Source organism: Crocuta crocuta, unplaced genomic scaffold (assembly GCF_008692635.1).
Source record: "Crocuta crocuta isolate KB4526 unplaced genomic scaffold, BGI_CrCroc_1.0 scaffold531, whole genome shotgun sequence".
Classification (NCBI taxonomy): Eukaryota; Metazoa; Chordata; class Mammalia; order Carnivora; family Hyaenidae; genus Crocuta; species Crocuta crocuta.
Window position 1 is genome coordinate 1,401,708 of NW_027531997.1, and position 24,158 is coordinate 1,425,865.

The window sequence follows — 24,158 nt, forward strand, 5'->3', positions numbered from 1 at the left end:
TGTATCTACACACATAAAATAGGTGGAGGGTGTAAATCATTGATTAGTGGTGCATATGATTTCCTGGATGGCTCTTTCAATGTAAGATATCCCGTAGTTTTGCTCATAAATTTAACACCGGAAACCTGTCAATCACTTCAGGCCTTTCACTGATCCTCCTCGATTACAGATTTCATAAGGCAGCAGTGTTCAGAGACTCAGACCGCAAATATCACCTTAACGCCTCTCGTCTCTAATAGCGTAACTCCGGGCCTGCCCCTGGCAAGCTCTCAGGAGGAGGAGAAAGTCGACTATCTCAGGGCCAGACGAGGAGAACCTGCCTAACAAAGTACAAGGTCAATACCAGAGATGAACATTACGTTAAAATGAGACTCCTTTCTAAATTCGACATAAGGATCACTTCAACACCAATAGTATGGGAATAAAAGCTGTTACAGGAGCAAATTGAAGCTGTTTCGGAATTTGTTATCAGAAAAATATAAGTGCACGTCACCAACATATAGGTACTCGGCACAGAATTATTCACGCAAGGACGGCACAGTAGAATCCCTGTGTTAACGGTGAAGGACAGGGAAAACCATATTAGCTGTTGCACTAAACGACAGGATGAACATCATTACGCATTACAGGTATATCGGAAGCAAGTTTATGCACAGTAGAGCTTATACGTTATTGAATGATGTATTTCATCACAGAGTTGAGCTAAATGTCAAATCAAAATGAGTTAAGTATCACTATGGAGACTACGAAGGGGGGTTGTTAGCGTACAGGCTCTATTAGAGAGAGTACGGAGTATGGAGACTGGAAGGCAAGTCGGGGACGGTGAATGGTTTCCAATTTCTTCCAAGTTAGGCATTTACAGCAAGACTATTTTGCTGCTGGTCTGATGATCTTAGAGGATACCAAAGGCATCCATATGCAAATACAAACATACAACAGATCTTCTCAAAGAAACACGAATTAAACTTTGTCCATTTTTTCTGGATTAGTTTTACTTACCACATGGAAAGATGGTGACGTGGTTAAAAGCATATGTGTTAATTGCATCTGCATTAGAATTGTTTACCTGAAATATACATCACCCCTCCATACACGGTTCCGGCATGGCCATAGTGGGGCTCACTCATTTTGGCAACGTAGGTCCACTCGTTTGTTCTCGGATTGTAACACTCGACTGTAGCTGTTGTTCAGGAAAAAAAAAAAAAAAAGAACAGAAAGGAAATCATTTATAAGTCAAATTTAGCAACTATTCTTTTCCTTGTAAGTGGAATAATAATAGTAAACAACTGAACCATATTACAGGTATGAGATACCTTTTGGCGATCTCTTTTATTTTTTTTTACTTATTGAGATCCTATTACTAAGACGAACCATTAATACATTTTACATTAGATTAGATACTTATGTAATAATCTAACACATTTCTGTCGCTTCAGAAATTGCCAGGATTTCTTCTCTTCTAGTATCTTGTTCCATCTTTATGATTTGACAGGTCTCCCCTTTCCTTCCTCTAAATAGGTGGGAGGATGAGAGAATCAATCATAAGGAAGAAAAAAAGTCAGTTCTAGGCCCCCCTGCTGATCCACCATCTAGGAAACAAAGGTTAATAGATAGGAAGCAAAATCTGGAGTCCAGAACAAATGCATGCACACTGCCTGGTATGTGTTCTGGCTGCCTGTGGCTTTATTTCATATCCAGACTACAAAATAGACACTGACAATAATTCTTCTACATTTATACATTTAAGCCAATAGTGTGTGCATATCCAATATCATCGTAGCCAGTGATGCTCTTACTGGAAGATGACTGGCAGCATAATATGAAGTTAGATTTTTATTAGGGGCACTTCCTTTCAGTAATAACTTCAATATCTTTAACATAAAGTGTTTTGGAGAAGACCTCAACTTATTTAAATATCAATCTGTTATAACCTCAAGAATAGAACAGTCACAGTCCAGACAGATGGAAAATGTGATCCTTTTTAAAAGGCAGAAAGAGGGGCGCCTGGGTGGGTTAGTCGGTTAAGTGTCTGACTTCGGCTCAGGTCATGATCTCACAGTTGTGGGTTCGAGCCCCGCATTGGGCTCTGTGCTGACAGCTAGTTCAGAGCCTGGAGCCTGTTTTGGATTCTGTGTCTCCCTCTCTCTCTGACCCTCCCCTGCTCACTCTGTCTCTCTCCCTCAGAAATTAAAAAAAATAAATAAAAGGCAGAAAGAAATAGGGCTGTTACAAGAACTCTGGTGAAAAACATCAAGTCTAGGGGTGCCTGGGTGGCTCAATACAGCATGCAACTCTTGCGCTCGGGATGGTGAGTTCAAGTCCCATGTAGGGTGTAGAGAGAGCACGAGCGAGAATCCCAAGCAGGCTCCTCGCTACCAGCGCAGAGCCCAATGCGGAGCTTGAACTCACGAACCGTGAGATCATGACCTGAGCTGCAGTCAAAACTCAGATGTTTAACCGACTGAGCCACCCAGGTGCCTGAAGATTTCCTTATTAAAAAGAAAATAATGGGGGTGCCTGGGTGGCTCAGTCGGTTAAGCATCCAACTTTGGCTCAGGTCATGATCTCACAGTTTGCGAGTTCAAGCCCGCATCGGGCTCTGTGCTGACAGCTCAGAGCCCGGAGCCTGCTTCAGAGTCTGTGTCTCCTCCTCTCTCTGCCCCTCCCCCACTTGCTCTGTCTCTCAAAAATAAATAAATGTAAAAAAAAGTTTTTAAAAAAAGAAAATAATGTAAGACTAGGCCATCCTAGATAGAAAGAGCGAGAGATTCACTTTCTGTTCTATTCAATAGTTTCATTTCCTCATCAAACTGACTATGCAAAGTACTTATTTCTCTTCTCAAACAACTCCTATGTTATACCACTTCTCACATCCCCTTTACTGACTGATTGTCTTCTGCACTGACTTGGGCTTTACGTTTTCAGTCTTATTTCAAAGGCTTTGAGTCTTCTCATTTTGGTCTACTCTCTTGGTAGTTCTGTTCATTGCTTCAGGCTTGGACCCTTACCAACTCTATCCCCTCTAAACCCTTCCATGAAATAGCCAGGTCCTGGCAACTCTTTCCCCCAAATGAGGGCTATTGCCCCAATTAACAACAAGCTAAAATTGTTTACTCCGAGGCTGGTTTTGGCTATTTGTAGTCACTGGACATCTTCCCTAATGTTCATTTCCATTTGCCTTTAGCATGACTTTCACTTAATTGACAAGCACAATCCTACTGAATGTACATTATTATCTCTCTCTCCACTTACAGAGGATCTAGTATATTGATTAGTACTTGGCATCAGCAAAGTAATTAATGGTAGGGTTTTAGCTGATAAAAGAAAGCCGTCTAATCACACATCCTATCAGTGAAAGTGTTTAAAAGACTTCCAGAGATCATCTTTTCCACCTATTTGATGTCAAAGACAGGTTTTACTATAGTCCTATGTGTTCCTTAATGGAAAATGCTGCCTTGAACACTGGAATTTCTAGAGTGTAACAGTTTTTCCTTATGTCGAATTCAATCTATTCTGACGGAGTTTCCATTAGTTTCCTCTTACTCTTTCTAGAATGGAGCTAGCAGTTGAATAGCTATTCACTCTTTAGGATTATGAAAACGTTCCCATGTAGGGAGAGACCGTTGTGCTTCTGTCAGTGAATTAATTGCATTTTTTCCCTAATAGAGGTTATAAGAATCCATCTATATATTTTTTAATGCAGGAGCAACCTGAATGTAAGACAGCTATTAACCACCACTAATATAATAGCTATGTAATAATTTATCATCCTTCAACTTTTCTTCTTCTAGCTAAATTTCCCTTGGCCTTTCCCATCATTTAATATTTACTGTCAACCTACAGGCTTTCTCCGGGAAGAGCTGGTGTTGTTCCTGGCAAAATCTATACTATTTAGTTTTAACACAGAATACGTCTAATTAAAAGTGTATACAAACACATGGCCTTATTTCTATTTTCCATAGTCACAAGGCAGTGAGATAGAGGCTAGTGCCCAACGACCTTGATGGGGGGAGGGGGCAAAGGGGGAGTCAAGACCCAAAGCAGTGGTTCTGTCATGGTCAATGAGTGGGAACGGCAATGAACTAGTAAATTCTAGAATCGGGTCAGCAAATGATAGCCCGTAAACCAAATCCAGGAGGCTGCCTGCGTTTGTATGTCCCACAAGATAAACATATGAATGGCTTTTACCTTTTTAAAGAGTTGGGGGGGGGAATCCAAGAGAAACTATTTTGTGACATGGGAAAAATCGTACAGAATTCAAATGTCGGTGTTCCTATATTAAGCTTTAGTGGAACACAGCCTCGCCCATTTGTTTACACATCGTCTTTCGGTGCTTTTGTGACAAGACCGCAGAGCTGATGAGGTGACAAGATCCTATGGCCTACAAGGCTGAAAATACTGACTTTCTGGCCCTTTACAGAATTTTGCTGACCCTTATTCTAGAGAATCGTCTTCAGTGATCTGGTGGCCTGCCGTTTAAATTAGAGATCCTCTCCATGTTTAGAATTACACGTAGGTTGCTTACTTCACATAGATCATCAAAGATTCTTATTTTCTCAGGTGAGTCTACTGGGGTCCAGAATCGGTCCCAAGGGATGATGGGGAACGTCCTTGTTCTTTCTGAGGTTAGGAAAGAGATTAACCCCGAATAACCACTGCAACAACAATCGATCCCTCACAGGGGGTATGGTCTCTAGAATCTTAGAGGGCCAACTGGTGATGGGTTTGCTTAATGAACAAAACTGCAAATCCATTAAGGAATAGAGAGGCATCTGATAATTTTCAGTAACTGTATTGTGCATTTACTCGGAAAAAAAAGTCTAACACGTTTTCTGGAAGTTTTTTCATGATTTGAAAGCTTAACTTATTACTATACTTATTACTATTTAACAGAAGGGCAAGATATCTGAGCTGTCATATGTCTCTTCAGTAGAGAAAACCTCAATGGAAGATCGATCTCTTATGTGACATAAGTTTGAAAGATGCCAGAAATAACTGACTCCTCTTTCACGTAAGTGACAGCTGCTCTAAGCTTCGCGTCATTTCCAGTTGTACCTGGTGTCACAGGAAGCAGCGTTTCTAAGGAATTATATTTCCCAGATGCAGTAATAGTATCTTTTTGATGTACTGTAAGTTTAGGTCCATGCACTCCATGGAGGGATTCTGAGAGGCCAAATGCACTAAAATGATCTCAACTGTCTTGTAAATGTAGCCACTGTTTTGTTTTCACAATTACATACAGGCAATGGTCACTGCGTATATGAAGAATAAATAATATACTGGTACCAATGAACCCATTACATTTTTTTTAAGATTTTATTTTTAAGGAATCTCTACACCCAAGGTGGGGCTCGAGCTTATAGTTCTGAGACCAAGAATCACATACTTAGGGTGCCTGGGGGGCTTGGTCAGTTAAGCATCCAACTCTTGATTTCGGCTCAGGTCATGATCTCACGGTTTGTGGGTTCGAGCCCCACATGGGGGTCTGTGATGACAGTGCGGAGCCTGCTTGAGATTCTCTCTGTCTCCCTCTCTCTCTGCCAGTCCCCTGCTCTCTTTCTCTCTCTCTCACACACAAAAATAAATAAATGAACTAAAAAAAAAATTACCACAGATGGGCTTTGCTGGGTATGCTGATTTTAAGGAAAACAGCCATTTTCCACAAAAGTTTACTTACTTATAGATTATGGGAGGTAATTTCAAGGAAAAGAAATGTCAGTGAACTTCAAATAGAATTTGAGAGGCACCTGGGTGGCTCAGTCGGTTAAACGGCCAACTTTGGCTCACGTCATGATCTCATGGTTAATGAGTTCGAGCCCTGCGTTGGGCTCTGCACTGACAGCTGCGAGCCTGGAGCCTGCTTCCAATTGTGTCTCCCTCTCTCTCTGCCCCTCCCCCACCCACATTCTGTGTCTCTCAACAACAAAAACATTAAAATAAATAAAGAAATAAATAAATGGAATTTGAGTTGTTTCTTGGTATTGAGGCTTTGTGTCTATATTACAGTTATACATGAATTTGTGAAAAATACCGTTTATGAATTTAGATAAAGATGGGCCTCAGTTTACCATCTAGAGGGGGAATATTTTCCAAGTATATTTCATTCATTATCCTCAGGTTAAAACTTTTGGGGANTGGCAGTCAGCACAGAGCCCGACGCGGGGCTCAAACCCACGAACTGTGAGATCATGACCTAAGCGAAAGTCGGACGCTTAACCGACTAAGCCACCCAGGCGCCCCAAGGGAGATGGTGATTTTAAAGCCTAAATATAATCAAATAGTTATTATGAATTTGGAATAGCCCATGAAAAGCAGGCTTCTTTCATTTTTACTTTCAAACTGAAACACAGAAGGTTATTTTTAATAAGAAATGGAGGGTGTGATCTCTGAAGGTCATGAGCAAGGAAGGAGCCACTTGCCCAATGGGGTAGTCTACTTCTTGTTCCCAAATGCGTATAACATGGCGAGAGCTCAGAGAAAGAAAGCCTCGAGGTTCCTGGTTTTATGGAACGACTTTCCCTGGTCTGAAAATGATAGATTCTCAGAAGAATAAGGCTTCTAATTAATACCAGGAACAATATATTCAAAACTGCACATGGACAGGGGTGATGACATCATAAGAATGCATTGACCGAAAACATCGGCGCTATTTCCCGTGAGAGAAGTTCTGAAATGACCGCTGACTGCTGGGATCGATGAGCTATAACTTGGAAACTTGCAAAGATTATCCCAGACGAGTGGTTTCCCTAAGAAAGCACCACGGCACTAGTTGCAGCTTCTGGATATTTCCGGATGCCATAAATTTAAAATAATAGGATAACATGAAAATAATGTGTGTGGGTTGACTGAGGAGACCTGAAGCTACAATTCTACATTAAAGGGTACTCATGCCTCAAATGCTTTTAAAAGGCTGATTATTGGGGGACCCTGGGGGGCTCAGTCGGTTAAGCATCTGACTCTTGGTTTCGGCTCAGGTCATGATCTCATGGTTTGTGAGTTTGAGCCCCACGCTGGGCTCTGCGCTGACAGCGTGGAGCCTGCTTGGGATTCTCTGTCTCCCTCTCTCTCTGGCCCTCTCCTATTTGCTCGTGTGCTCCCTCTCACTCTCTCTCAAAAATACAAACATAAACTTTAAAAAGTCCGATTATTAAAATATACTGGGAAATCTGTGTGGTTCATGATAATGATACCTAGTCCAACTATCTGGAAAGCCGGGTCTTACAAAAAATATCACCACGACAACAAAAGAAAAAAACTGAAACCTGTGGGCAGGAAAGGTCAGTAACATTAAGATGTCACTAATGAGAAAGGGCTTGATAAGCTGGAAAGTGTAAGAGCTGAAAGCAGCTCTTTTTGCCTCCAATAAATAGCTTACTCTCAAATCCATTAAGCTACCTTTTATTTCTTAGAATACAGAAGAAAAAGATTCTGATAATTACTCTGAATTTATCCACAGCCAATGCCAACATCTTTCACTTCCTCAGCATTATGGAGCCTGGAACGCTGGTCAGCCACAAGGACTCTATTCATAACCGAAGAAAAGCGGGGTGGGAAAAAAGGCCAAGCAATGATGGTAATGACAGATATGTAAGGCAGGACAGAAAATGTGGGCTTCCTGATTTCTTTCGGGACAGCTACCTCATTCCAATTTCATCTAAAATAACAAAACTGATGTAGCCAAAGTATTGCTCTCTGCTGACTGTACTTGTGGCCAATTTTAGATTAGGGAGACAAAGCAGTGGCCATCTCATAAAGCCTACCAGATCAGTTTATAGTGAAGACAACTGGTGTTTCACTCAGAGAGAATGAGGTTTGAAATGCAGAGTCACAGATCATATTACTCAAAGTAAATAAACTTAGGGTACTATAGACCTTCATACGTTCAATTGATGAAGAAGGTGGCCTTACTGTGTGGGCTGGGACAGGGTAACAGATTATGTAGAAGAAGAAACAGTCAGTCAGTCCTCCGTAGGGGAGGATTTTAACCTGTTCTCTAAACTATTCTGTGGGCTTTTAAAAACTGGAAAATGAGGAAGCATGCCCAACTTCTGTCTGAGATGCTATCAGAATTTAAATGAGCAGAATACACTTTGTAGTTACGTTGTCAAGATGAAAACCATATATCCTGCCAAATGAAATATTCTGCAATGCACCGATCTATTTCTTTTTTTTTAAAGATTTATTTTTTTTACATTTTTTTAATGTTTTTTATTTATTTCTGAGAGAGAGAGAGAGACAACATGAACAGGGAAGAGTCAGAGAGGGAGACACAGAATCCGAAGCAGGCTCCAGGCTCTGAGCTGTCAGCACAAAGCCTGACGTGGGGCTTGAACCCACGAACTATGAGATCATGACCTGAGCAGAAGTTGGCCGCTTAACTGACTGAGCCACCCAGGTGCCCCCGCACCGATCTATTTCTAAGATATAATGTGTGCCCTGGCCAACAGCATACACTCGGATTAGGCATACACGTTGTCTCTGACAGTTTCTAAGAAAAACAGTTTAAATGAAACCCTAGCTACGTTTTTTTTCTGTGCTCATTTTATGATCTGACAAGACTTTGGGGGTAAAGAAATCCGTCTCTATGCTCAACAGAAATGCGCACACTTACGCAGTTCTCCTGCCGCGTTTCGCCCACCAACTGCGTACAGGTATCCTTTGAGGGCACTTAGGTGGAAGAAGGTACGCTTTTCATTTAAAGATGCGACTTGCATCCATTTATTGTATCGCGGATCAAATCTGAAGACTGTATCGACTGCCGTTTTTCCTTTCGTGTCATAATTACTCTGTCCGCCGACGACATAGAGGAAATTTCCAATGACGGCAATGCCGTGCTGGTACCTTGGGGCATCCATGGGGGCTAACGATTTCCATTCGTGGGCCTTTTCATCATACATGCGCAATTCCTTGCTGACAACCAGCTGCTGCCTCAGAACGCCTCCCAGTGTGACCAAATGAGTGGTGTCAGACCGAATGGCAGTCCTGTCTGACTGCATCACTGGCTGCATATATGGCATCATTTGGTAATTGCTGGCTTCCAAAAGGAGATTCACGCACGTGTTGTCAGTTCTCATGAAATCCACGGTTTGCACATAATTAATGAGCTCCTGTGGAGTCATCAGTGGAAATCGTATGTTCTTCATCAATTTTGCAGCAAAGTCCATTCGAGGCTCTTCCAGGCGTAGCCAGCGACAGGTGGCCTTAAAGAGCTCAAGTTCAGTGCAATGCTTAAGGCTATTACTGGAAAGCACGAAGGCAAGACGCTCAAAAGGGAGTTTCAGGAACTCGCCGGTGCTCAGCAATGCAGGAAAATTCTTCAAGACAAAACTGTTGACGTATTTATCCACTTCTGTCAGATTGTAGGTGTTGGCAATCCGACCAACTTCGACACAATTGTCTAAAGTGACCTGTTGAACCAATAAAAAATATTAAAATACTACTATTTTCATGGCACTCCCATCTGGATAACAAAAATACCTGTTCTAGAATAAGAGTAAACTGAGCGTTTTACTGTCTATATAGAGGCAAATAAAAATTGTTATCTAAACACATTTATGATCTAAAGAGAATTCACAAACCACCAATCCATTACAAGAGTGACAAAAAGAAAATCATCTATATCACAACGATAAGAGGTAGGATAAAAACCGTATGATCATTTCAATAGATGTAGAAAAAAGCATTTGACAAAGTACAATATCCATTCATGATGAAAGCCCTCAACAATGTAGGTTTAGAGGGAACGTACCTCAACATAATAAAGGCCATATATGAAAAACCAGAGCTAACATCATACTCAATGGGGAAAAACTGAGAGCTTCTTCCCTGAGATGAAGAAGACAACAAGGATGTCTACTCTCACCACTTTTATTCAACACAGTACTGGAAGTCCCAGCCACAGCAATCAGACAAGAAAAAGAAATAAGCATCCAAATTGGGAAGGAAGAAGCAAAACTTCCAATATTTGCAGGGGACATGATATTATATATGGCAAACCCTAAAGACTCCACAAAAAAACTACTAGAACTGTTAAATGAATTCCGTAAGGCTGCAGGATACAAAATCAATATACAGAAACCCACTGCATTTCTACACACCAACAATGAAGTAGCAAACAAGAAAAAAAAATTAAGAAAACAATCCCATTTACAATTATGCCAAAAATAATGAAATACCTGGAAATAAACTTAACCAAGGAGGTGAAAGACCTGTACACTGAAAACTATAAAACACTGATGAAAAAAAATTGAAGATGATACAAACAAATGGAAAGATATTCCATGTTCATGGATTGCAAGAACAAGTATTATTAAAAGATCCATACTGTACAAAGCAATCTACACATTTAATGCAACCTTTATCAAAATGCTAATAGCATTTTTCATAGAACTAGAAGAAACAATCCTAAAATTTGTATAAGACTCCAAAGAGCCAAAGCAATCTTGACAAAGGAAAATGAAGCTGGAGGTATCACAATTCCAGATTTCAAGTTATACTACAAAGCTGTAATAATCAACACAGTGTGGTATCGGTACAAAAACAGACACATGGATCAACAGAACAGAATAGAAAGCCCAGAAATAAACCCATGATTATAATTAATCTTTGACAAAAGAGGCAACAAATGGTGTTGAGGAAACTGGAAAGGTACATGCAGAAGAATGAAACTGGAACACCTTCTTACACCATACACAAAAATACACTCTAATGGATTAAAGACCTAAATGTGAGACCTGAAACCATAAAAATGCTAGAAGAGAGCACAGGCAGTACTTTCTCTGACGTCGGCTATAGTAACATCTTCCTAGAAATATCTCCTGACGTAAGGGAAACACAAGCAAAAAATAAACTACTGGGACTACATCAAAATAAAAACTTCTGCACAACAAAGGAGACAGTTAACAAAACAAAAAGACTGAATGGGGAAGCTATTTGCAAATAACATATCCAAAAAAGCGTTCGTATCCAAAATATATAAAGAACTTATACAATTCAACACCAAGAAAACACAAAGAATCTGATTTAAAACATGGGCAAAAGACACGAACATCTTTCTCAAAGAACACATCCAGATGGCCAACAGACACATGAAGAGGTGCTCAACGTCAGTAACCATCAGGGAAATGCAAATTAAAACCACAAAGAGATGTCACCTCACACCTGTCAGAATGGCTTAAAAAAAAGAAAAGAAAAGAAACAAGTGCTGGCAAGGATGTGGAGAAAAAGGAGCCCTCCTGCCCTGCTGGTGGGAATACAAACTGGTGCAGCCACTCTGGAAAACAGTATGGAGGTTCCTCAAAAAATTAAAACTAGAACCACCCTACGATCCAGTAGTCACACTACTGGATATTTACCCAAAGAATATGAAAACACTAATTTGCAAGGGAACATGCACCCCTATGTTTATTGCAGCATTATTTACAATAGCCAAATTATGGAAGCAGCCCAAGTGGCCATCAAGAGACGAATGGATAAAGAAGATGTGGTATATAGGAAGAATATATATAAAGATATATACACACACATGCATATATCTATATAGATATGCAATGGAATATAATTCAGCCATAAAAAAGAATGAAATCTTCCCATTTGCAACAACATGGGTGGGTGTAGAGAGTATAATGGTAAGTGAAATAAGTCAGTCAAAGAAAGACAAATACTGTATGATTTCACTCATATGTAGAATTTAAGAAACAAAACAAAGGGACAAAGAAAAACANGAATTGCCGAATCACTATATTGTATACCTGAAACTAATATAACACTATGTCAATTATACTGGAATTAGAATTTTTTAAAAAGTGCAAATAAATACTTACTGAATATTGAAAAAGAAAGATACCAAAATCAGTAGATTAGAAGTTACCCTAAAAACAACGTTACAACTTGACTATGGCCGAAATCATTCCTTTTCTCTTCTTAGAAATGTGTGTTCCCTCTCAAAAACATATTAATAAAATTCTGGCTAGATGGACATTTTGGAAAAATAGAAGGTTATTCTATTATGGTTCATCTCAATCCACTTCTCAGTCATGAATCTTAAAAGTAACATTACTGGCAGATCCACAAACAGAAAATCTCTAATACAGACCTCTAGATTTCTCTTTCATGTAAAGTCATGATTCATTACTGTAATTCATTCTGATTCCTTCAAAAGTTATTGTTCCTAATAAAGGTAATTTAATAAGGTAATTATTCCCAGGGTGAAGTTATTTCCACATTACTGATGCAGAAATACAAGGAAAGGAATCACTTTCATGAGGGCTGGACCAGGTGTGTCTCCCATCAAATTTACTCATGCAGTTCAGTTAGCTTTTGGTGCCTGTGACGACAGCTTGCAACATAGTTTCCCTTGGCCATTCTTTCCCTCTCTGCACACTCTAGCTGTGCCTGGAGTCAACGTGAGCCCAGAAAAGTCTCCCCTGGACAGATCACAATAGAGCAAAAATGGAAGCTTCCAGGAAAAGGAGACAAGTGATGGAGAGGCTCATTTTCAGCAAGAGCTCGTGCTGAAGCTTTAATAACTGGTCAAAAGTGAAAACAGGAAAATCATATCAGTAAATATTATGAAGGAATAAATCACTAAAACAAGCCTGTCGTACAACTATCTGTGTGTGTATAGAAACGCGCAGGCAGGTCACAGGCAAAGGACTCAACTGTTTTCTCTTCATTTTGTCATGTAAACTTCACTGATGTACCTGTGTTGTGACCCGATTGGCAGGTGATTAAGAGAAAATTGGCTAATCCCTCTTTTCTCCTTTTATTTAAAAGCTGAAATGAGACTGAAGTAATTACTTCTCTGCATAAAATATCAGCCTAGCTAAGATACATTATCACTGAAAGCTCTAAGGTTAACACACATGCGAGGCTATTTTCCTAGATTTATTACTCAGGAAGAATTTGAACAATTTTAAGCACCTGATTTGCTTTACAGGAATAGCCAAAAATTTTTAATTGCTTATTATACTTAATAGCTAGATATTAAAGAATACCTAAAACAGAACTATAACACAAAAGAAGAATTAGGAAAAACAAATTAACAAGTTATGGGCCTTTTGAAAGACATAGTTTAACATTGTTCAGTACCTTGGACTTCCAAAGTGATTAATAAAAAGTACATTTCAATCCAATTTTAGGAGTGGCAAGTTGGCAGCTCATAAAATTTTTCATTGTGTAAATGAAGTTCCAGTTAATACTCAGTTGCCCAAATCACTTTGGGTGGCAGAAATTAATGTCTGGGGTAATGAATCCACTTTCTGAGTCAGGAAAGGAGTAGCCCTTCCCCAGAGCAAAGGTAATTTGCACCTTTGAATACACTGACTAGCGTGGATAAGCACAAGTTGATGAGAACGAAAGCAAAAACGATTCCCAAGTTTGCAGATTCTCATCATGAGTGATAGGATTACAAATAAAAGCAACAAGAAATGGGTACCTCAAATAGGCAAAACGAAGTTGCTGTTCACCAAACAGAAGTCTAAACTGAGCATATAAAACAAACCAAGATTAAAAAATTGAAACTGAAATCAAAATGGGATCAAGGTATTTAGTTCCTTCCCCATTTCCCGCTTTGACTTCATCCAATAAGAAAATAATTAATGGGGCGCCTGGGTGGCTCAGTCGGTTAAACATCCGACTTCGGCTCAGGTCATGATCTCACAGTTCATGGGTTCGAGCCCCGCGTTGGGCTCTGTGCTGACAGCCAGCTCAGAGCCTGGAGCCTGTCTTCGGATTCTGTATCTCCCTCTCTCTGACCCTCCCCTGCTCACACTGTCTCTCTCTCAAAAATAAATAAAACATTTAAAATAATTTTTTAAAAAGAAAATAATTACTAAAATAACAGCATAAAAAAAACCCATACCTTTTATTTAAAGGCATTTGGAAAATATTTTCTATGTATCAGTATGTTCAGATATGGATATGCAAGAGTGCAAAAGACCTTGACAGACCACTAGTATATACGGAAAGCTACCTACTCTTTTCTTAAAAATCACCAGAGTATGATATTTCATAACCTTCCAAACTATCATCTTCTTGATAGAAGGGCTAAGCATTGTCTATAACCCATGTACAACAGCTGTCACGCCGTGGGCATATAACAAAGGTTAAATACTATAATTATCAGCAACATACAAATTAAAGAAGTAATGCTAGAGACAACTAAAAATAGAATATATTTTGAATTAATATGGAAAATTACTAGACCCTTATTAATTTTAAAATGCAACTCAGATAAAAAAGTACGTAATAGAAAATTAGTTGTTATGAAGTGCATGTAATCAAAGCTCAAACAATTAATCGTAAACTATAGGGATTATAGAAGCAAAGTCTAGAATAACAGTTAACAGTATAAGCAGAGAAAAGTGATGGAATAATGGCAAATGATTTTTGGAAAAATACACGATTATTCAATTATGGTTCATTTTCATCCACCTCTTAGTCATGATTCTTAAAAGTGCTTCAGTTAGCATATACCCAAACATTTAGCCTAGATAGTATTAAATAATGGATGTGTGCAGTAATGTAACATTTAATGAAATTCATGTATATATTAGAATACATTACATCTTGAAACATAAAATATGAAGTTTAAAGCTTATTTAAAAAAATACAACTCATAAGTAGAAAGGACTATAATTTCATCTGAATATATAACTTGGCCGAAATTCCAAAGAAGAGTTATTACAGACATTAATTCAAATATATATTAGTGTTTTAAAGGACAGAGAAGCAAAAAAANTCAGTTTCCTTGATATAAAATATTATAAATTCTTCTATAGTAATCAAACAACTTTTATAGGTCACCCTAAAGGCAGTTCAAGGCATCAGAATTTTCAAAGTGGTATTCTCATTAACATACTGTCCCTCACTGCTGCTGTATTCAATTGTTCAAATCACACTCGATGCACCCAAACATTTCACTGCCGTAAGAGGATATTTTAATGACAGGTTTCATGAGAAATCTGTGATGTTATTCTGTTGAAGATCAGTGTGCTCTGCACATCAACTTCCATTTCGGGGAAAAAGCAAAAACAAAAACGAGTATCTGCTTTTGTAACTCTCAAGGAAAGTGCAAAGACCAGGAAACTAGCCAGCAAATTTGGGGAGGGGGTAACTCCTCAGATAGTCAATGCACCAAAGTGTCCTTGGTGCTGTAGAGTTTATTAAAATGGCAGCCTGGCATCAAGTATGACCACTGCAGAGAGAGAATGCATGTCCACACACTGGGAAGAGATCAAATGAGCTACGGAGGGGACAGAGGATGTTAAGTAAGAGGCATCTTCTCCAGGGCCTCTTTCTCACATCACAGGACACAGGGAAGGGACCTTTTGGTAAGAACAAAAAGATGATTAAAAACCCAAAACTTTCTGTCTCAGTCTCTGGCTCTCTTTGGATGCTAACTGCCATCTGAGGGGAATACTCTTGGGTCCAATTCTATCGGTTTGCATTTTTTTAAAAAATTTTTTAATGTTTTACTTATTTCTGAGAGAGAGAGAGACAGCATGAGCAGGGGAGGGTCAGAGAGAGAGGGAGACACAGAATCCGAAACAGGTTCCAGGCTCTGAGCTGGCTGCCAGCACAGAGCCTGACATGGGGCTCGAACCCAAAAACTGTGAGATCATGACCTGAGCCGAAGCTGGACGCTTAACCGACTGAGCCACCCAGGCGCCCCTATCAGTCTGCATTTTGAATGCGCTTCCCTTCTTGGATATAATATTGGGTATTATAAAGGTTACCGTAGGCTGTATTGGTGTGAGCCCAGGCTGGCCTTCTTCCCCTACAGAGTCCCACATGACAGATGGGCAAGAACAGGGTGGCTCAAGTTGCAGGAAGGCCTAGTATTTGGATATTTAACACCCAGCCCAGTCTGGGTATCCATGAATGCGAACAGAGGCTCAAACATAAACGACCCATATGTGGGAGTTACTCGTTGAGGACCAGCCTTGACAATAAGGGAGTCAAGATTGGTTTGGCCGGGAGACGGGCAGAAGAGTTTTGATTCACTGTGAAATTACCTATATATAAATTTTCCTCTAATTTGCATTAAAGCTCTCCAAAGACAAACAAATTACCTGAAAAGACACGTTAATTTTTACGGGCAAATCCAATTTAGATCAAATAAGGAATGTGAAATACAAGTACTGTATGGGAAATTCTTACATCAAGAAGGACATTCATTCCCAAAGCTTGCTGCAGATATCATCACCTAATAGTAAAAGAAACGGTCTTTTCCAATAACTTCTGATTTCCTTCATTTTTCCCTTGAGAAAACTCCTCTACTCTGCCTTTTGCCTCTCCCACATGTGTCGCTCCTTCGTTTTCCACGGTCACAAACTCTCTATTACCCCCAGTCGCCTCCAGGAAAAAAATCTCTCTACATTTCATTGTGAGCTCCCCACCTGGGGTCAGTGACAATAAATGTATAAGTAGAACCAATGCTATACATGGATCAAAAAAAAAAGCAACCCAACTCCGAAAAAATGAGTTTAAAGAAAGAGTATCACCAAGTCGAAAGCGCAATGGTATCTTCCTTCTCTGACTTAATATGCTTTTACATAAAAAGAAAATGGTTTCTTGCTCACCTTCATTCAGGTTTGTATATTCCGTATAATTGTATATTGACATTGTAATACTGCTAGTTCAATGACAAACGTCCTGTGTCAGCAACCTAATGTNAATTCCAAACAGCAGACAGGGGCGCCTGGGTAGCTCAGCTGGTTAAGTGCCAACTTTGGCTCAGATCATGATCTCAGGGTTCGAGAGTTTGAGCCCTGCGTCCGGCTCTGTGCTGACAGCTTGGAGCCTGGAGCCTGTTTCGGATTCTGTCTCCCTCTCTCTCTCTCTGCCCCTCCCCCGCTCACCCTCTGTCTCTCTCTCTCTCAAAAATAAATAAACATAAAAAAACAAAACAAAACAAATTCCAAACAACAAATGATGAACAAAAAAATCGACAGCCTGTGTGTAAATCAGGGAATGGCTACGCAGCATTTAGCATGCTGTAGTTATACAATGTCGTAAAGACAAAAATGAATGTCATTTTTAGGCCCATAACTAAACAGGTAATTTTCCATCATCTCCATGATATAGGAAATCAAATTTGTTTAAGTTTATTTATTTATTGTGAAAGAGAGAGGAAAGCAAATATTTTTAAGTTTATTTATTTATTGTGTGTGAGAGAGAGACAGAGAGAGAGAGAGAGAGACAGCACAAGTGGAGGAAGAACAGAGAGAGAAAGAGAGAATCCCAAGCAGGCTCTGCACTGTCAGCACAGAGCCTGACGCAGGGCTCGAATTCACAAACTGTGAGATGATGACTTGAGCCGAAATTGAAGAGATGGATGCTTAACTGACTGAGCCAGCCAGGCGCCCCCAGAAAGCTAATGTTTTTAGATAATTTTACCTACTCGCTTTACATCCTTCACTGTTATCCCTTGGTATCCATCTCACAGTTCTCTTTTCTACAACTACCAGGAAACTAACATGGCAAGGACAAAGCACCAGACCCTACAAACTACAATAGTAATTAACACCCTAAGACAAAAGCATTACTGCAAAGGGTGGCGAAGCGGGGAGGGGTTCTTATTCTTCTAGAATGCTGGTGTTTCTATCTCACCGAAGGAAAGGGTGGTTTGATTATTGTATTTAAAGTTATCATGAGAAACTAACATGAAAAGGCTTTGTGAGTTATCTGCTAAGTCACATTTTATGTACCACTGCTCCTTCTCACCTGTACAAATGATTAAGAATGGGATAGACCAGGGGCGCCTGGGTGGCTTAGTCAGTTGAGCGTCCGACTTTCGCTTGGGTCATGATCTCGCGGTTCGTGGGTTCNTTTTGGTTACATGAAGTATAATCACATCACATCATTAAAAGCATACACCTATTCGCTCAAAACCTTTGGTTTAAGCACGGAATCCTTAAAACACGACAGCGTTCTATTTAAAAATGATCCATAAAACTTAGCTCGTGAGAGAACTCAAAACAAATCTACCTTTGAAAAACACATTATCTGGAAACCTCCAGTTCTTATAAGCAGAAAAGACAGCCAAGGGCTACTCTTTTGCCTGATCCACTTCTTTGCCGAGAAGGAAAGAGGAATATAAATAGAGTAAGGCTGAACATCTAAGAAACGGAATGCATGAAAGAGGGGATAAAGGAAAAGTTGGATTTTTGATAATCCTTATGCCAATAATCTAGCAACTTCTCAAAAATTATCATGGATTCTGAGAGGGAATATTTTCACAGTAAAATCACACAGACATCTCTTCAGCAAACAGGATGAAAGGTCAGTAAACAGAACGGTGCTAAGAAAACTGGTGTTTTTCCCCAGAGTTCTTAGAAAGTTCGAAAACCGAGAGGAAGAAGTAAACTAAACCGCAGGTAAGCTCTGTCAGAGACAAGCCACTTCTCCACTAGAAATGGGTTTTAGGAGGTCTGCAGAGGACACGTGGAATGAAAAACACAATCTTTAAGGCAATAGTAAGTCGTCATAAAAATGAAATTTCCAAACAGGTAAAGTGCACAGTTATGATAAATGTTTCAAATAGGTCAAAGAACCACCATCCTAATTACACAAAATGTGTCAATATGGCAAAATTACTGTGATGTCCTCTTTAAATAAACTTGTTTTAGAGTTTTCTAGAACACAATTGTTTTCTCATGCTGTTATTGTGACAACTGTATACTTTTATAACTTTTCATAAACTGTGCTTTATTCCCTTTGGTCTTTTTCTTTCAGGTAAAGGAATAGATCACCACCATTATCTAAAGGTCTAAGTACTACAATTTGGTATCAGAGAAGAGGTTGACCATAAGTGTCTATTATTAATGACTAGTTCCAAAGAAATCACAACACTGTATGTAGTTTGGCTCGGGATGACCATGTGTTGCTGAGATCAGTGTAAAGCAAATGTTAAGAGCATATAAATGTAAACATTAAGTGCTATTACTAATTAATTACTGGACTTGATACGTTTAAAAAATGCATTCAATTCATTTTTCCTTGGGATGAAGTTGTTATATGTCAGCGGTATAAACCTAGAAGAAAGGTGCCTACAGGTCCTAAGGGGGAAGGTCTTGTGTGATTAAATTAAAATCAAATTCAGTGCTCGAGTCACTACTGACAGGCAGTATCTTGAGAAATACACTTCAAGTGGGGTCCTTATGCAACAGAGAATAAACAACGCTGGAACACCACACTGTCTGAAAACCCTGAAAACTAGCTGTTAGTTTTAAGGTTTATAAATAATGATGAGCCAGTAGTCTGAATGCTTTAAAATGGAAACACACAAACAAAACACAGTTTCAACAGTGCTGTTAAATTAGCTGTGGGCTGACTTCATAAGATAAGGAGTAGCTTATTAATAAAAGCACGAAGGACACATTCTCTTAAAACATAGAGTTTGAAAAATAGGGCTCTGAGTTTAGTAAATGCAACTTTTAGAAAGCCTAACAGCAATACTTTACCAATATTAAAATTGGTATGACTTTAAATCAAGGATAGAAAAATGTATTATCTACTGATACAATAAATTAGAAAAAATACAAAATTTGCCACTGCCATAATTCTCCAATCACAAAAGCAAGTTCTATAAGCTCCAGAAATCTTGTTGGTAATATCTCCTTGCAACCAAAGCACTTTACTTCCTAGAAGTCGAATTTAAGAGTCTCAAACAGGGCTGTGCCTTCAGGAGGCACGTGACCGCTAAGCAGTTCGTTGATTGGTAGCTGCGGCCTCTCCTATCTATTAATAAAGGCTAACAGCGATTTAGTGGGCAATGTGTTTCCATGGAATTAAGACTTATTTCCTTATGTGTTGTCACATAGGTGTTACTTCTTCTCAAGACCTATCTCCCATATTTAAGGAAGAAAAAAAAATTATGGAGCCTAGTTTAATAAAAGACTTCTAGAAGCTTCAGATTATATTTCCACGGAATTCCATTTAAGAAGCCTCCCTGTATAAAAACAGATGAACATCAGGGGAGGGAAGGAAAAATAATATAAAAGCAGGGAGGGGGCGAAACATAAGAGGCTCTTAAATATAAAGGACAAACTGAGGGTTGCTGGGAAGGGTTGTGGGTAGAGGGATGGCTAAGTGGGCAAGGGGCAGTGATTAAGGGATTCTGTTTGTAAAAATTCAGCTTGCTTCCAGAACACACACTACCTGACACCTGTCTGGAATGGCCAAAGTTTCATATGCCTACATGACGAATTTCATCAGTCTTTACACAGGCGACATCACAGTGGACTGCAGGAAACAACTCGGAGATGTGAAAATGGCTTACCCCAGATATGAGAAACACTTTGCAGAAGTCCAAAACCGGCAGAATTTGTAGGAAACTGGCAGCTTCCAGCGTGTCTTGAAGATTGTCCATGTTCAGAGAAAGCTTTGCAGTATAAATGAAATCAATAATTTTCCGTAAACCGACTTTGCTCACACCATGAAGCTTAATGCACATTAAATCTTGTTCTTTCATTCCACCTTAAATAAAAAGACATTCAATTATATGAGGGTGGATAATTTAATTAAGGTCAAACTCACTTCTGCCGCTAATTAGATGCAGTAAAATCAAGGAAAAGTTTTGTTCTATGTAAGCATTCATGTCAGAGTCAGACTTCTGCATATTTTACAGTTAAAAGGGAGTACTTAAAAAGGACTATCTCTATACTAATGGAAGTTGTATATAATGCAAGTGCTTCCAGAACGTTCTCCTGTCACTTAGTATCTTTTGATAGATTAAAGATTGTATGAGTGGGACCCAGAGTCTCTGGCAGAGCATTCAGATAGGCACGTGGAAAAGAAAAGCTGTGAAATAAAGTGGACAGAGGCATGAAAAAGTGACACCCATTTCCCAAGTCTTAAAAAAGCACCACTTCCAACCACACCTACTGGGTATATATTCCTTTTCTTTTTTTAAAGTTTATTTATTTATTTATTTATTTATTTATTTATTTTGAGAGAAAGAGACAGAATGAGCAGGAGAGGGACAGAGAGAGAGGGGGAGACACAGAATCGGAAGCAGGCTCCAAGCTGTNAGATAATGGTTTTTAGCAATAAAGAATTTTTTTTAATGTTTATTTTAGAGAGCACGCACATGCGTGCAGATGGGGCAGGGGCAGAGGGAGGGGGGCGGAGGATCCAAAGCAGGCTCCGGGCTGACAGCAGAGAGCCCAATGCAGGGCTTGAACTCATGAACCCTGAGATCATGACGTGGGCGGCCACAGTCAGACGCTCAACTGACTGGGCCACCCCGGCACCCCTGGATATTGCTTTTGAAACAATTTTTTCTGGTAAAGATACAGATCAAAAGAACTGAATTCCACTTTAGAAATAAAACTACTTAAACACACATTTTTCATATTGTTTTAATGTGGGTGCAGAATTTAACAAGCCACCTTACCTGTGAACATAGCCTTGAAGTAATCACTAGCAGAGGCCATCATGACTCGATGCACAGGGAAGGCGTCATCAGTGTCACCTGGCATCAGGGTCACATCACAAAGCAATCCTTCAAGTCGAAGCTGGTCAAAGCCCTACAAGAGAACATGAGCTGAGCCACTAATCAAGGTTAAATGGGTGGACACATCTTTGTACACTAAAAATCTGTTTATATATTAACGTGCGTGTGACATATTTAGAACACAAAGCCAATAGAATAAGTCCGTGCAACATAGTTAGACCATAAAGCCAAGAGAATAATTCCTCAGAAGACAACAACTTACTTGATATATGACAATGTATGTTTAATGCACAGTAGGAAAAAGGTAAAATTATGACTGATGTAGATTAAGAACAAATACGGAAAGAGTATAGAGTATATACATTCACTTATCGACACAACCGCTGGTTTTACTTTATTTTTAAAAGAAATTGCCATGTACAGTTTCATTTTCCCATGGGCAGAGTTAGGGCAGTCGATAGCACCGCTCTCCGTGATAACAGATTAATAGTTCTTTTCTAGTGCGTTACTGAGACACCCTGTTTTTGTTGTAGTTTTGGTTTCTTGAGAAAGAAAGGTATAGATAATCTGTGCTAATTGCAAGACAGGAGTTCCTTTCTAGTAACTAGATTGTTTCGTGTCTTTGAGAATTAGGGATTATCTTAGATAGCCTTATACATTGTACATTGCTGCTGCCTGGCCAATTATCTTTCAAGTTTCAGGTTTGGAATTTAATTATCTCTAGAAAAAAGGGCCCAGGTAGCTCCAACGTGACACATAACTGTCCCCAAATGCCTAAAGTTTAGTGAAGAATTATCCCACCCACCATTCAGAGGATGGAGACGGCTCTGGAGAGAAGAGGGTTGTCACTTAGCCCTTCCGTCCACTCCCATGATAGTCCCAACTGGTGACAAATAGGCAGCTGTTCCTTTGATCTATTCTTTTTTTTTTTTTAATGTTTATTTCATTTTTGAGAGAGAGAGAGAGTGTGAGCGGGGGAAGGGGAAGAGAGAGAGGGAGCACAGAATCCGAAGCAGGCTCCAGGTATGAGCTGTCAGCACAGAGCCCGATGCGGGGTTTGAATCCGTGAACCATGAGATCATGACCCGAGCAGAAGTGGGACGCTCAACCGACTGAGCCCCAAGGCGCCCCTCTTTTTTTTTTTTTTAATGTTTGTTTATTTATTTATTTTGAGAGAGAGAGAGATGGCATGAACGGGGGAGGAGCAGAGAGAGAGGGAGAGAGGGAGAATCTCAAGCAGGCTCCACTCTCAGCACGGAGCCTGATGTGGGGCTTGATCTCACAACTATGAGATTAGACCTGAGTCAAAATCAAGAGACGGATGTTCAACCAACTGAGCCACCCAGGAGCCCCTCCTCCTTTGATCTGCCCTTGGGAGAATAAAACATTTTGTGATCATACTAGGCTGATCAAGTACACCAAAAGGAGAGAACATATAATTAATAATAAGGCTCAAAAATGGAGATGTTCGAAAGATTTACTCTGTAGTTTCAAAATGGTAATGTGTTATTATAAAACATCACCAAGAAACTCATAGAAATTACCTTCTAATATATAACATAATGTAGTAACGTGACAGAGCAAGAACCAACAGCAAGGAGTATTCCAGCCCCTTCATATTTTAATGACTCCAAATAAAACTCTTCTTTAAAGTTGTGCTTCACGAATTTAAGAAGCAAAAGCATGCCATACTGATGAATGCAGTTTTAGAAATATTGATGCTTCACATATGTATAATATAAATCTCAGCCTAAACATCTCATCATAATCTTTAAATTGCTTTTTAAAGAAAATGCTCGCATCTACAAAACCAGGACTTCAAAGAGATAATGTGATCCAGCCACTTTTTCTCTGGAGAGAGAGGGAAATATTTCTATTCCAAAAATACTTATACATTATACATATACTTTAGAACAGGATTATATATCATATTTTTCTTTCTCCAACAGTGACTGACATGTGTTTTTGTTCACAAATATCAAATCTTTCACAAATGCCTTTCTTCTATAAACACAAACATTATAGCCCTTACCCTCGATATTTTCCATTTTCCATTCCTAAATGATCTCCAGCCTCTGTTATTTGCAAAAATAAAGGTAAAAAGAGATGTCCATTTTAGGGGAATACTCTCACAGAGAAGGCCAAAAGTGGCTTTTGGAAAATTCACATATGGTGTCTTGGGGCACCTGGGTGGCTCATTCAGTTGAGGATCCGACTCTTGATTTTGGTTCAGGTGGTGCATGATCCCAGGGTCCTGGGATCGAGCCGTGCATCAGGCTCTGTGTGAAGCATGAAGCCTACTTAAGATTTTCTCTCTCTCTTTCTCTCTCTCTCCCCTTCAACCCCCTTTCCCTGCTCACCCTCTCTCCTTCAGTCTCTTAAAAAAAAAAAAAAAGGAAAACAAGAGAAAACTCATAGACACAGTCTAAATTGCAGTAAGTTTAAGGGGATTGTCTTTCAAAGGCAGACGAGCATTGGGAAGTACTGGGGTGGGGACGGGATGGTCGAGAAATCGACTGAGATGGAGGAAAGCAGCCGAAAGAACAGCTGAAGGACCAGCAGGTTTGCATTCTCCGGTGCCTGGTATACAGCTGGCGCTCCAAACAGGTTTCATTTAGGTTCAATTAATGCATGAACTGACAACTCTGAATGCGACCAGAAGCCACCGGTTGATATTTTAAAACCATGTAAACATGTT

General features: G+C 39.5%; 1 protein-coding gene across 5 annotated transcripts in view; it reads right to left on the reverse strand.

The window, feature by feature from the left end:
* Positions 1 to 24,158, reverse strand: part of KLHL13 (kelch like family member 13) — a 190,768-nt gene that overhangs the window by 2,377 nt on the left and 164,233 nt on the right. For all 5 annotated transcript variants that reach the window (XM_077775174.1, XM_077775178.1, XM_077775177.1 and 2 more), the window contains 4 exons: positions 21,401 to 21,533; positions 20,285 to 20,481; positions 8,612 to 9,407; positions 1,067 to 1,180 (listed from right to left, as the gene is read on the reverse strand). In XM_077775174.1, the coding sequence (XP_077631300.1) occupies positions 1,067 to 1,180; positions 8,612 to 9,407; positions 20,285 to 20,481; positions 21,401 to 21,533 (1,240 nt within the window). The remainder of the gene's footprint in view (positions 1 to 1,066; positions 1,181 to 8,611; positions 9,408 to 20,284; positions 20,482 to 21,400; positions 21,534 to 24,158) is intronic.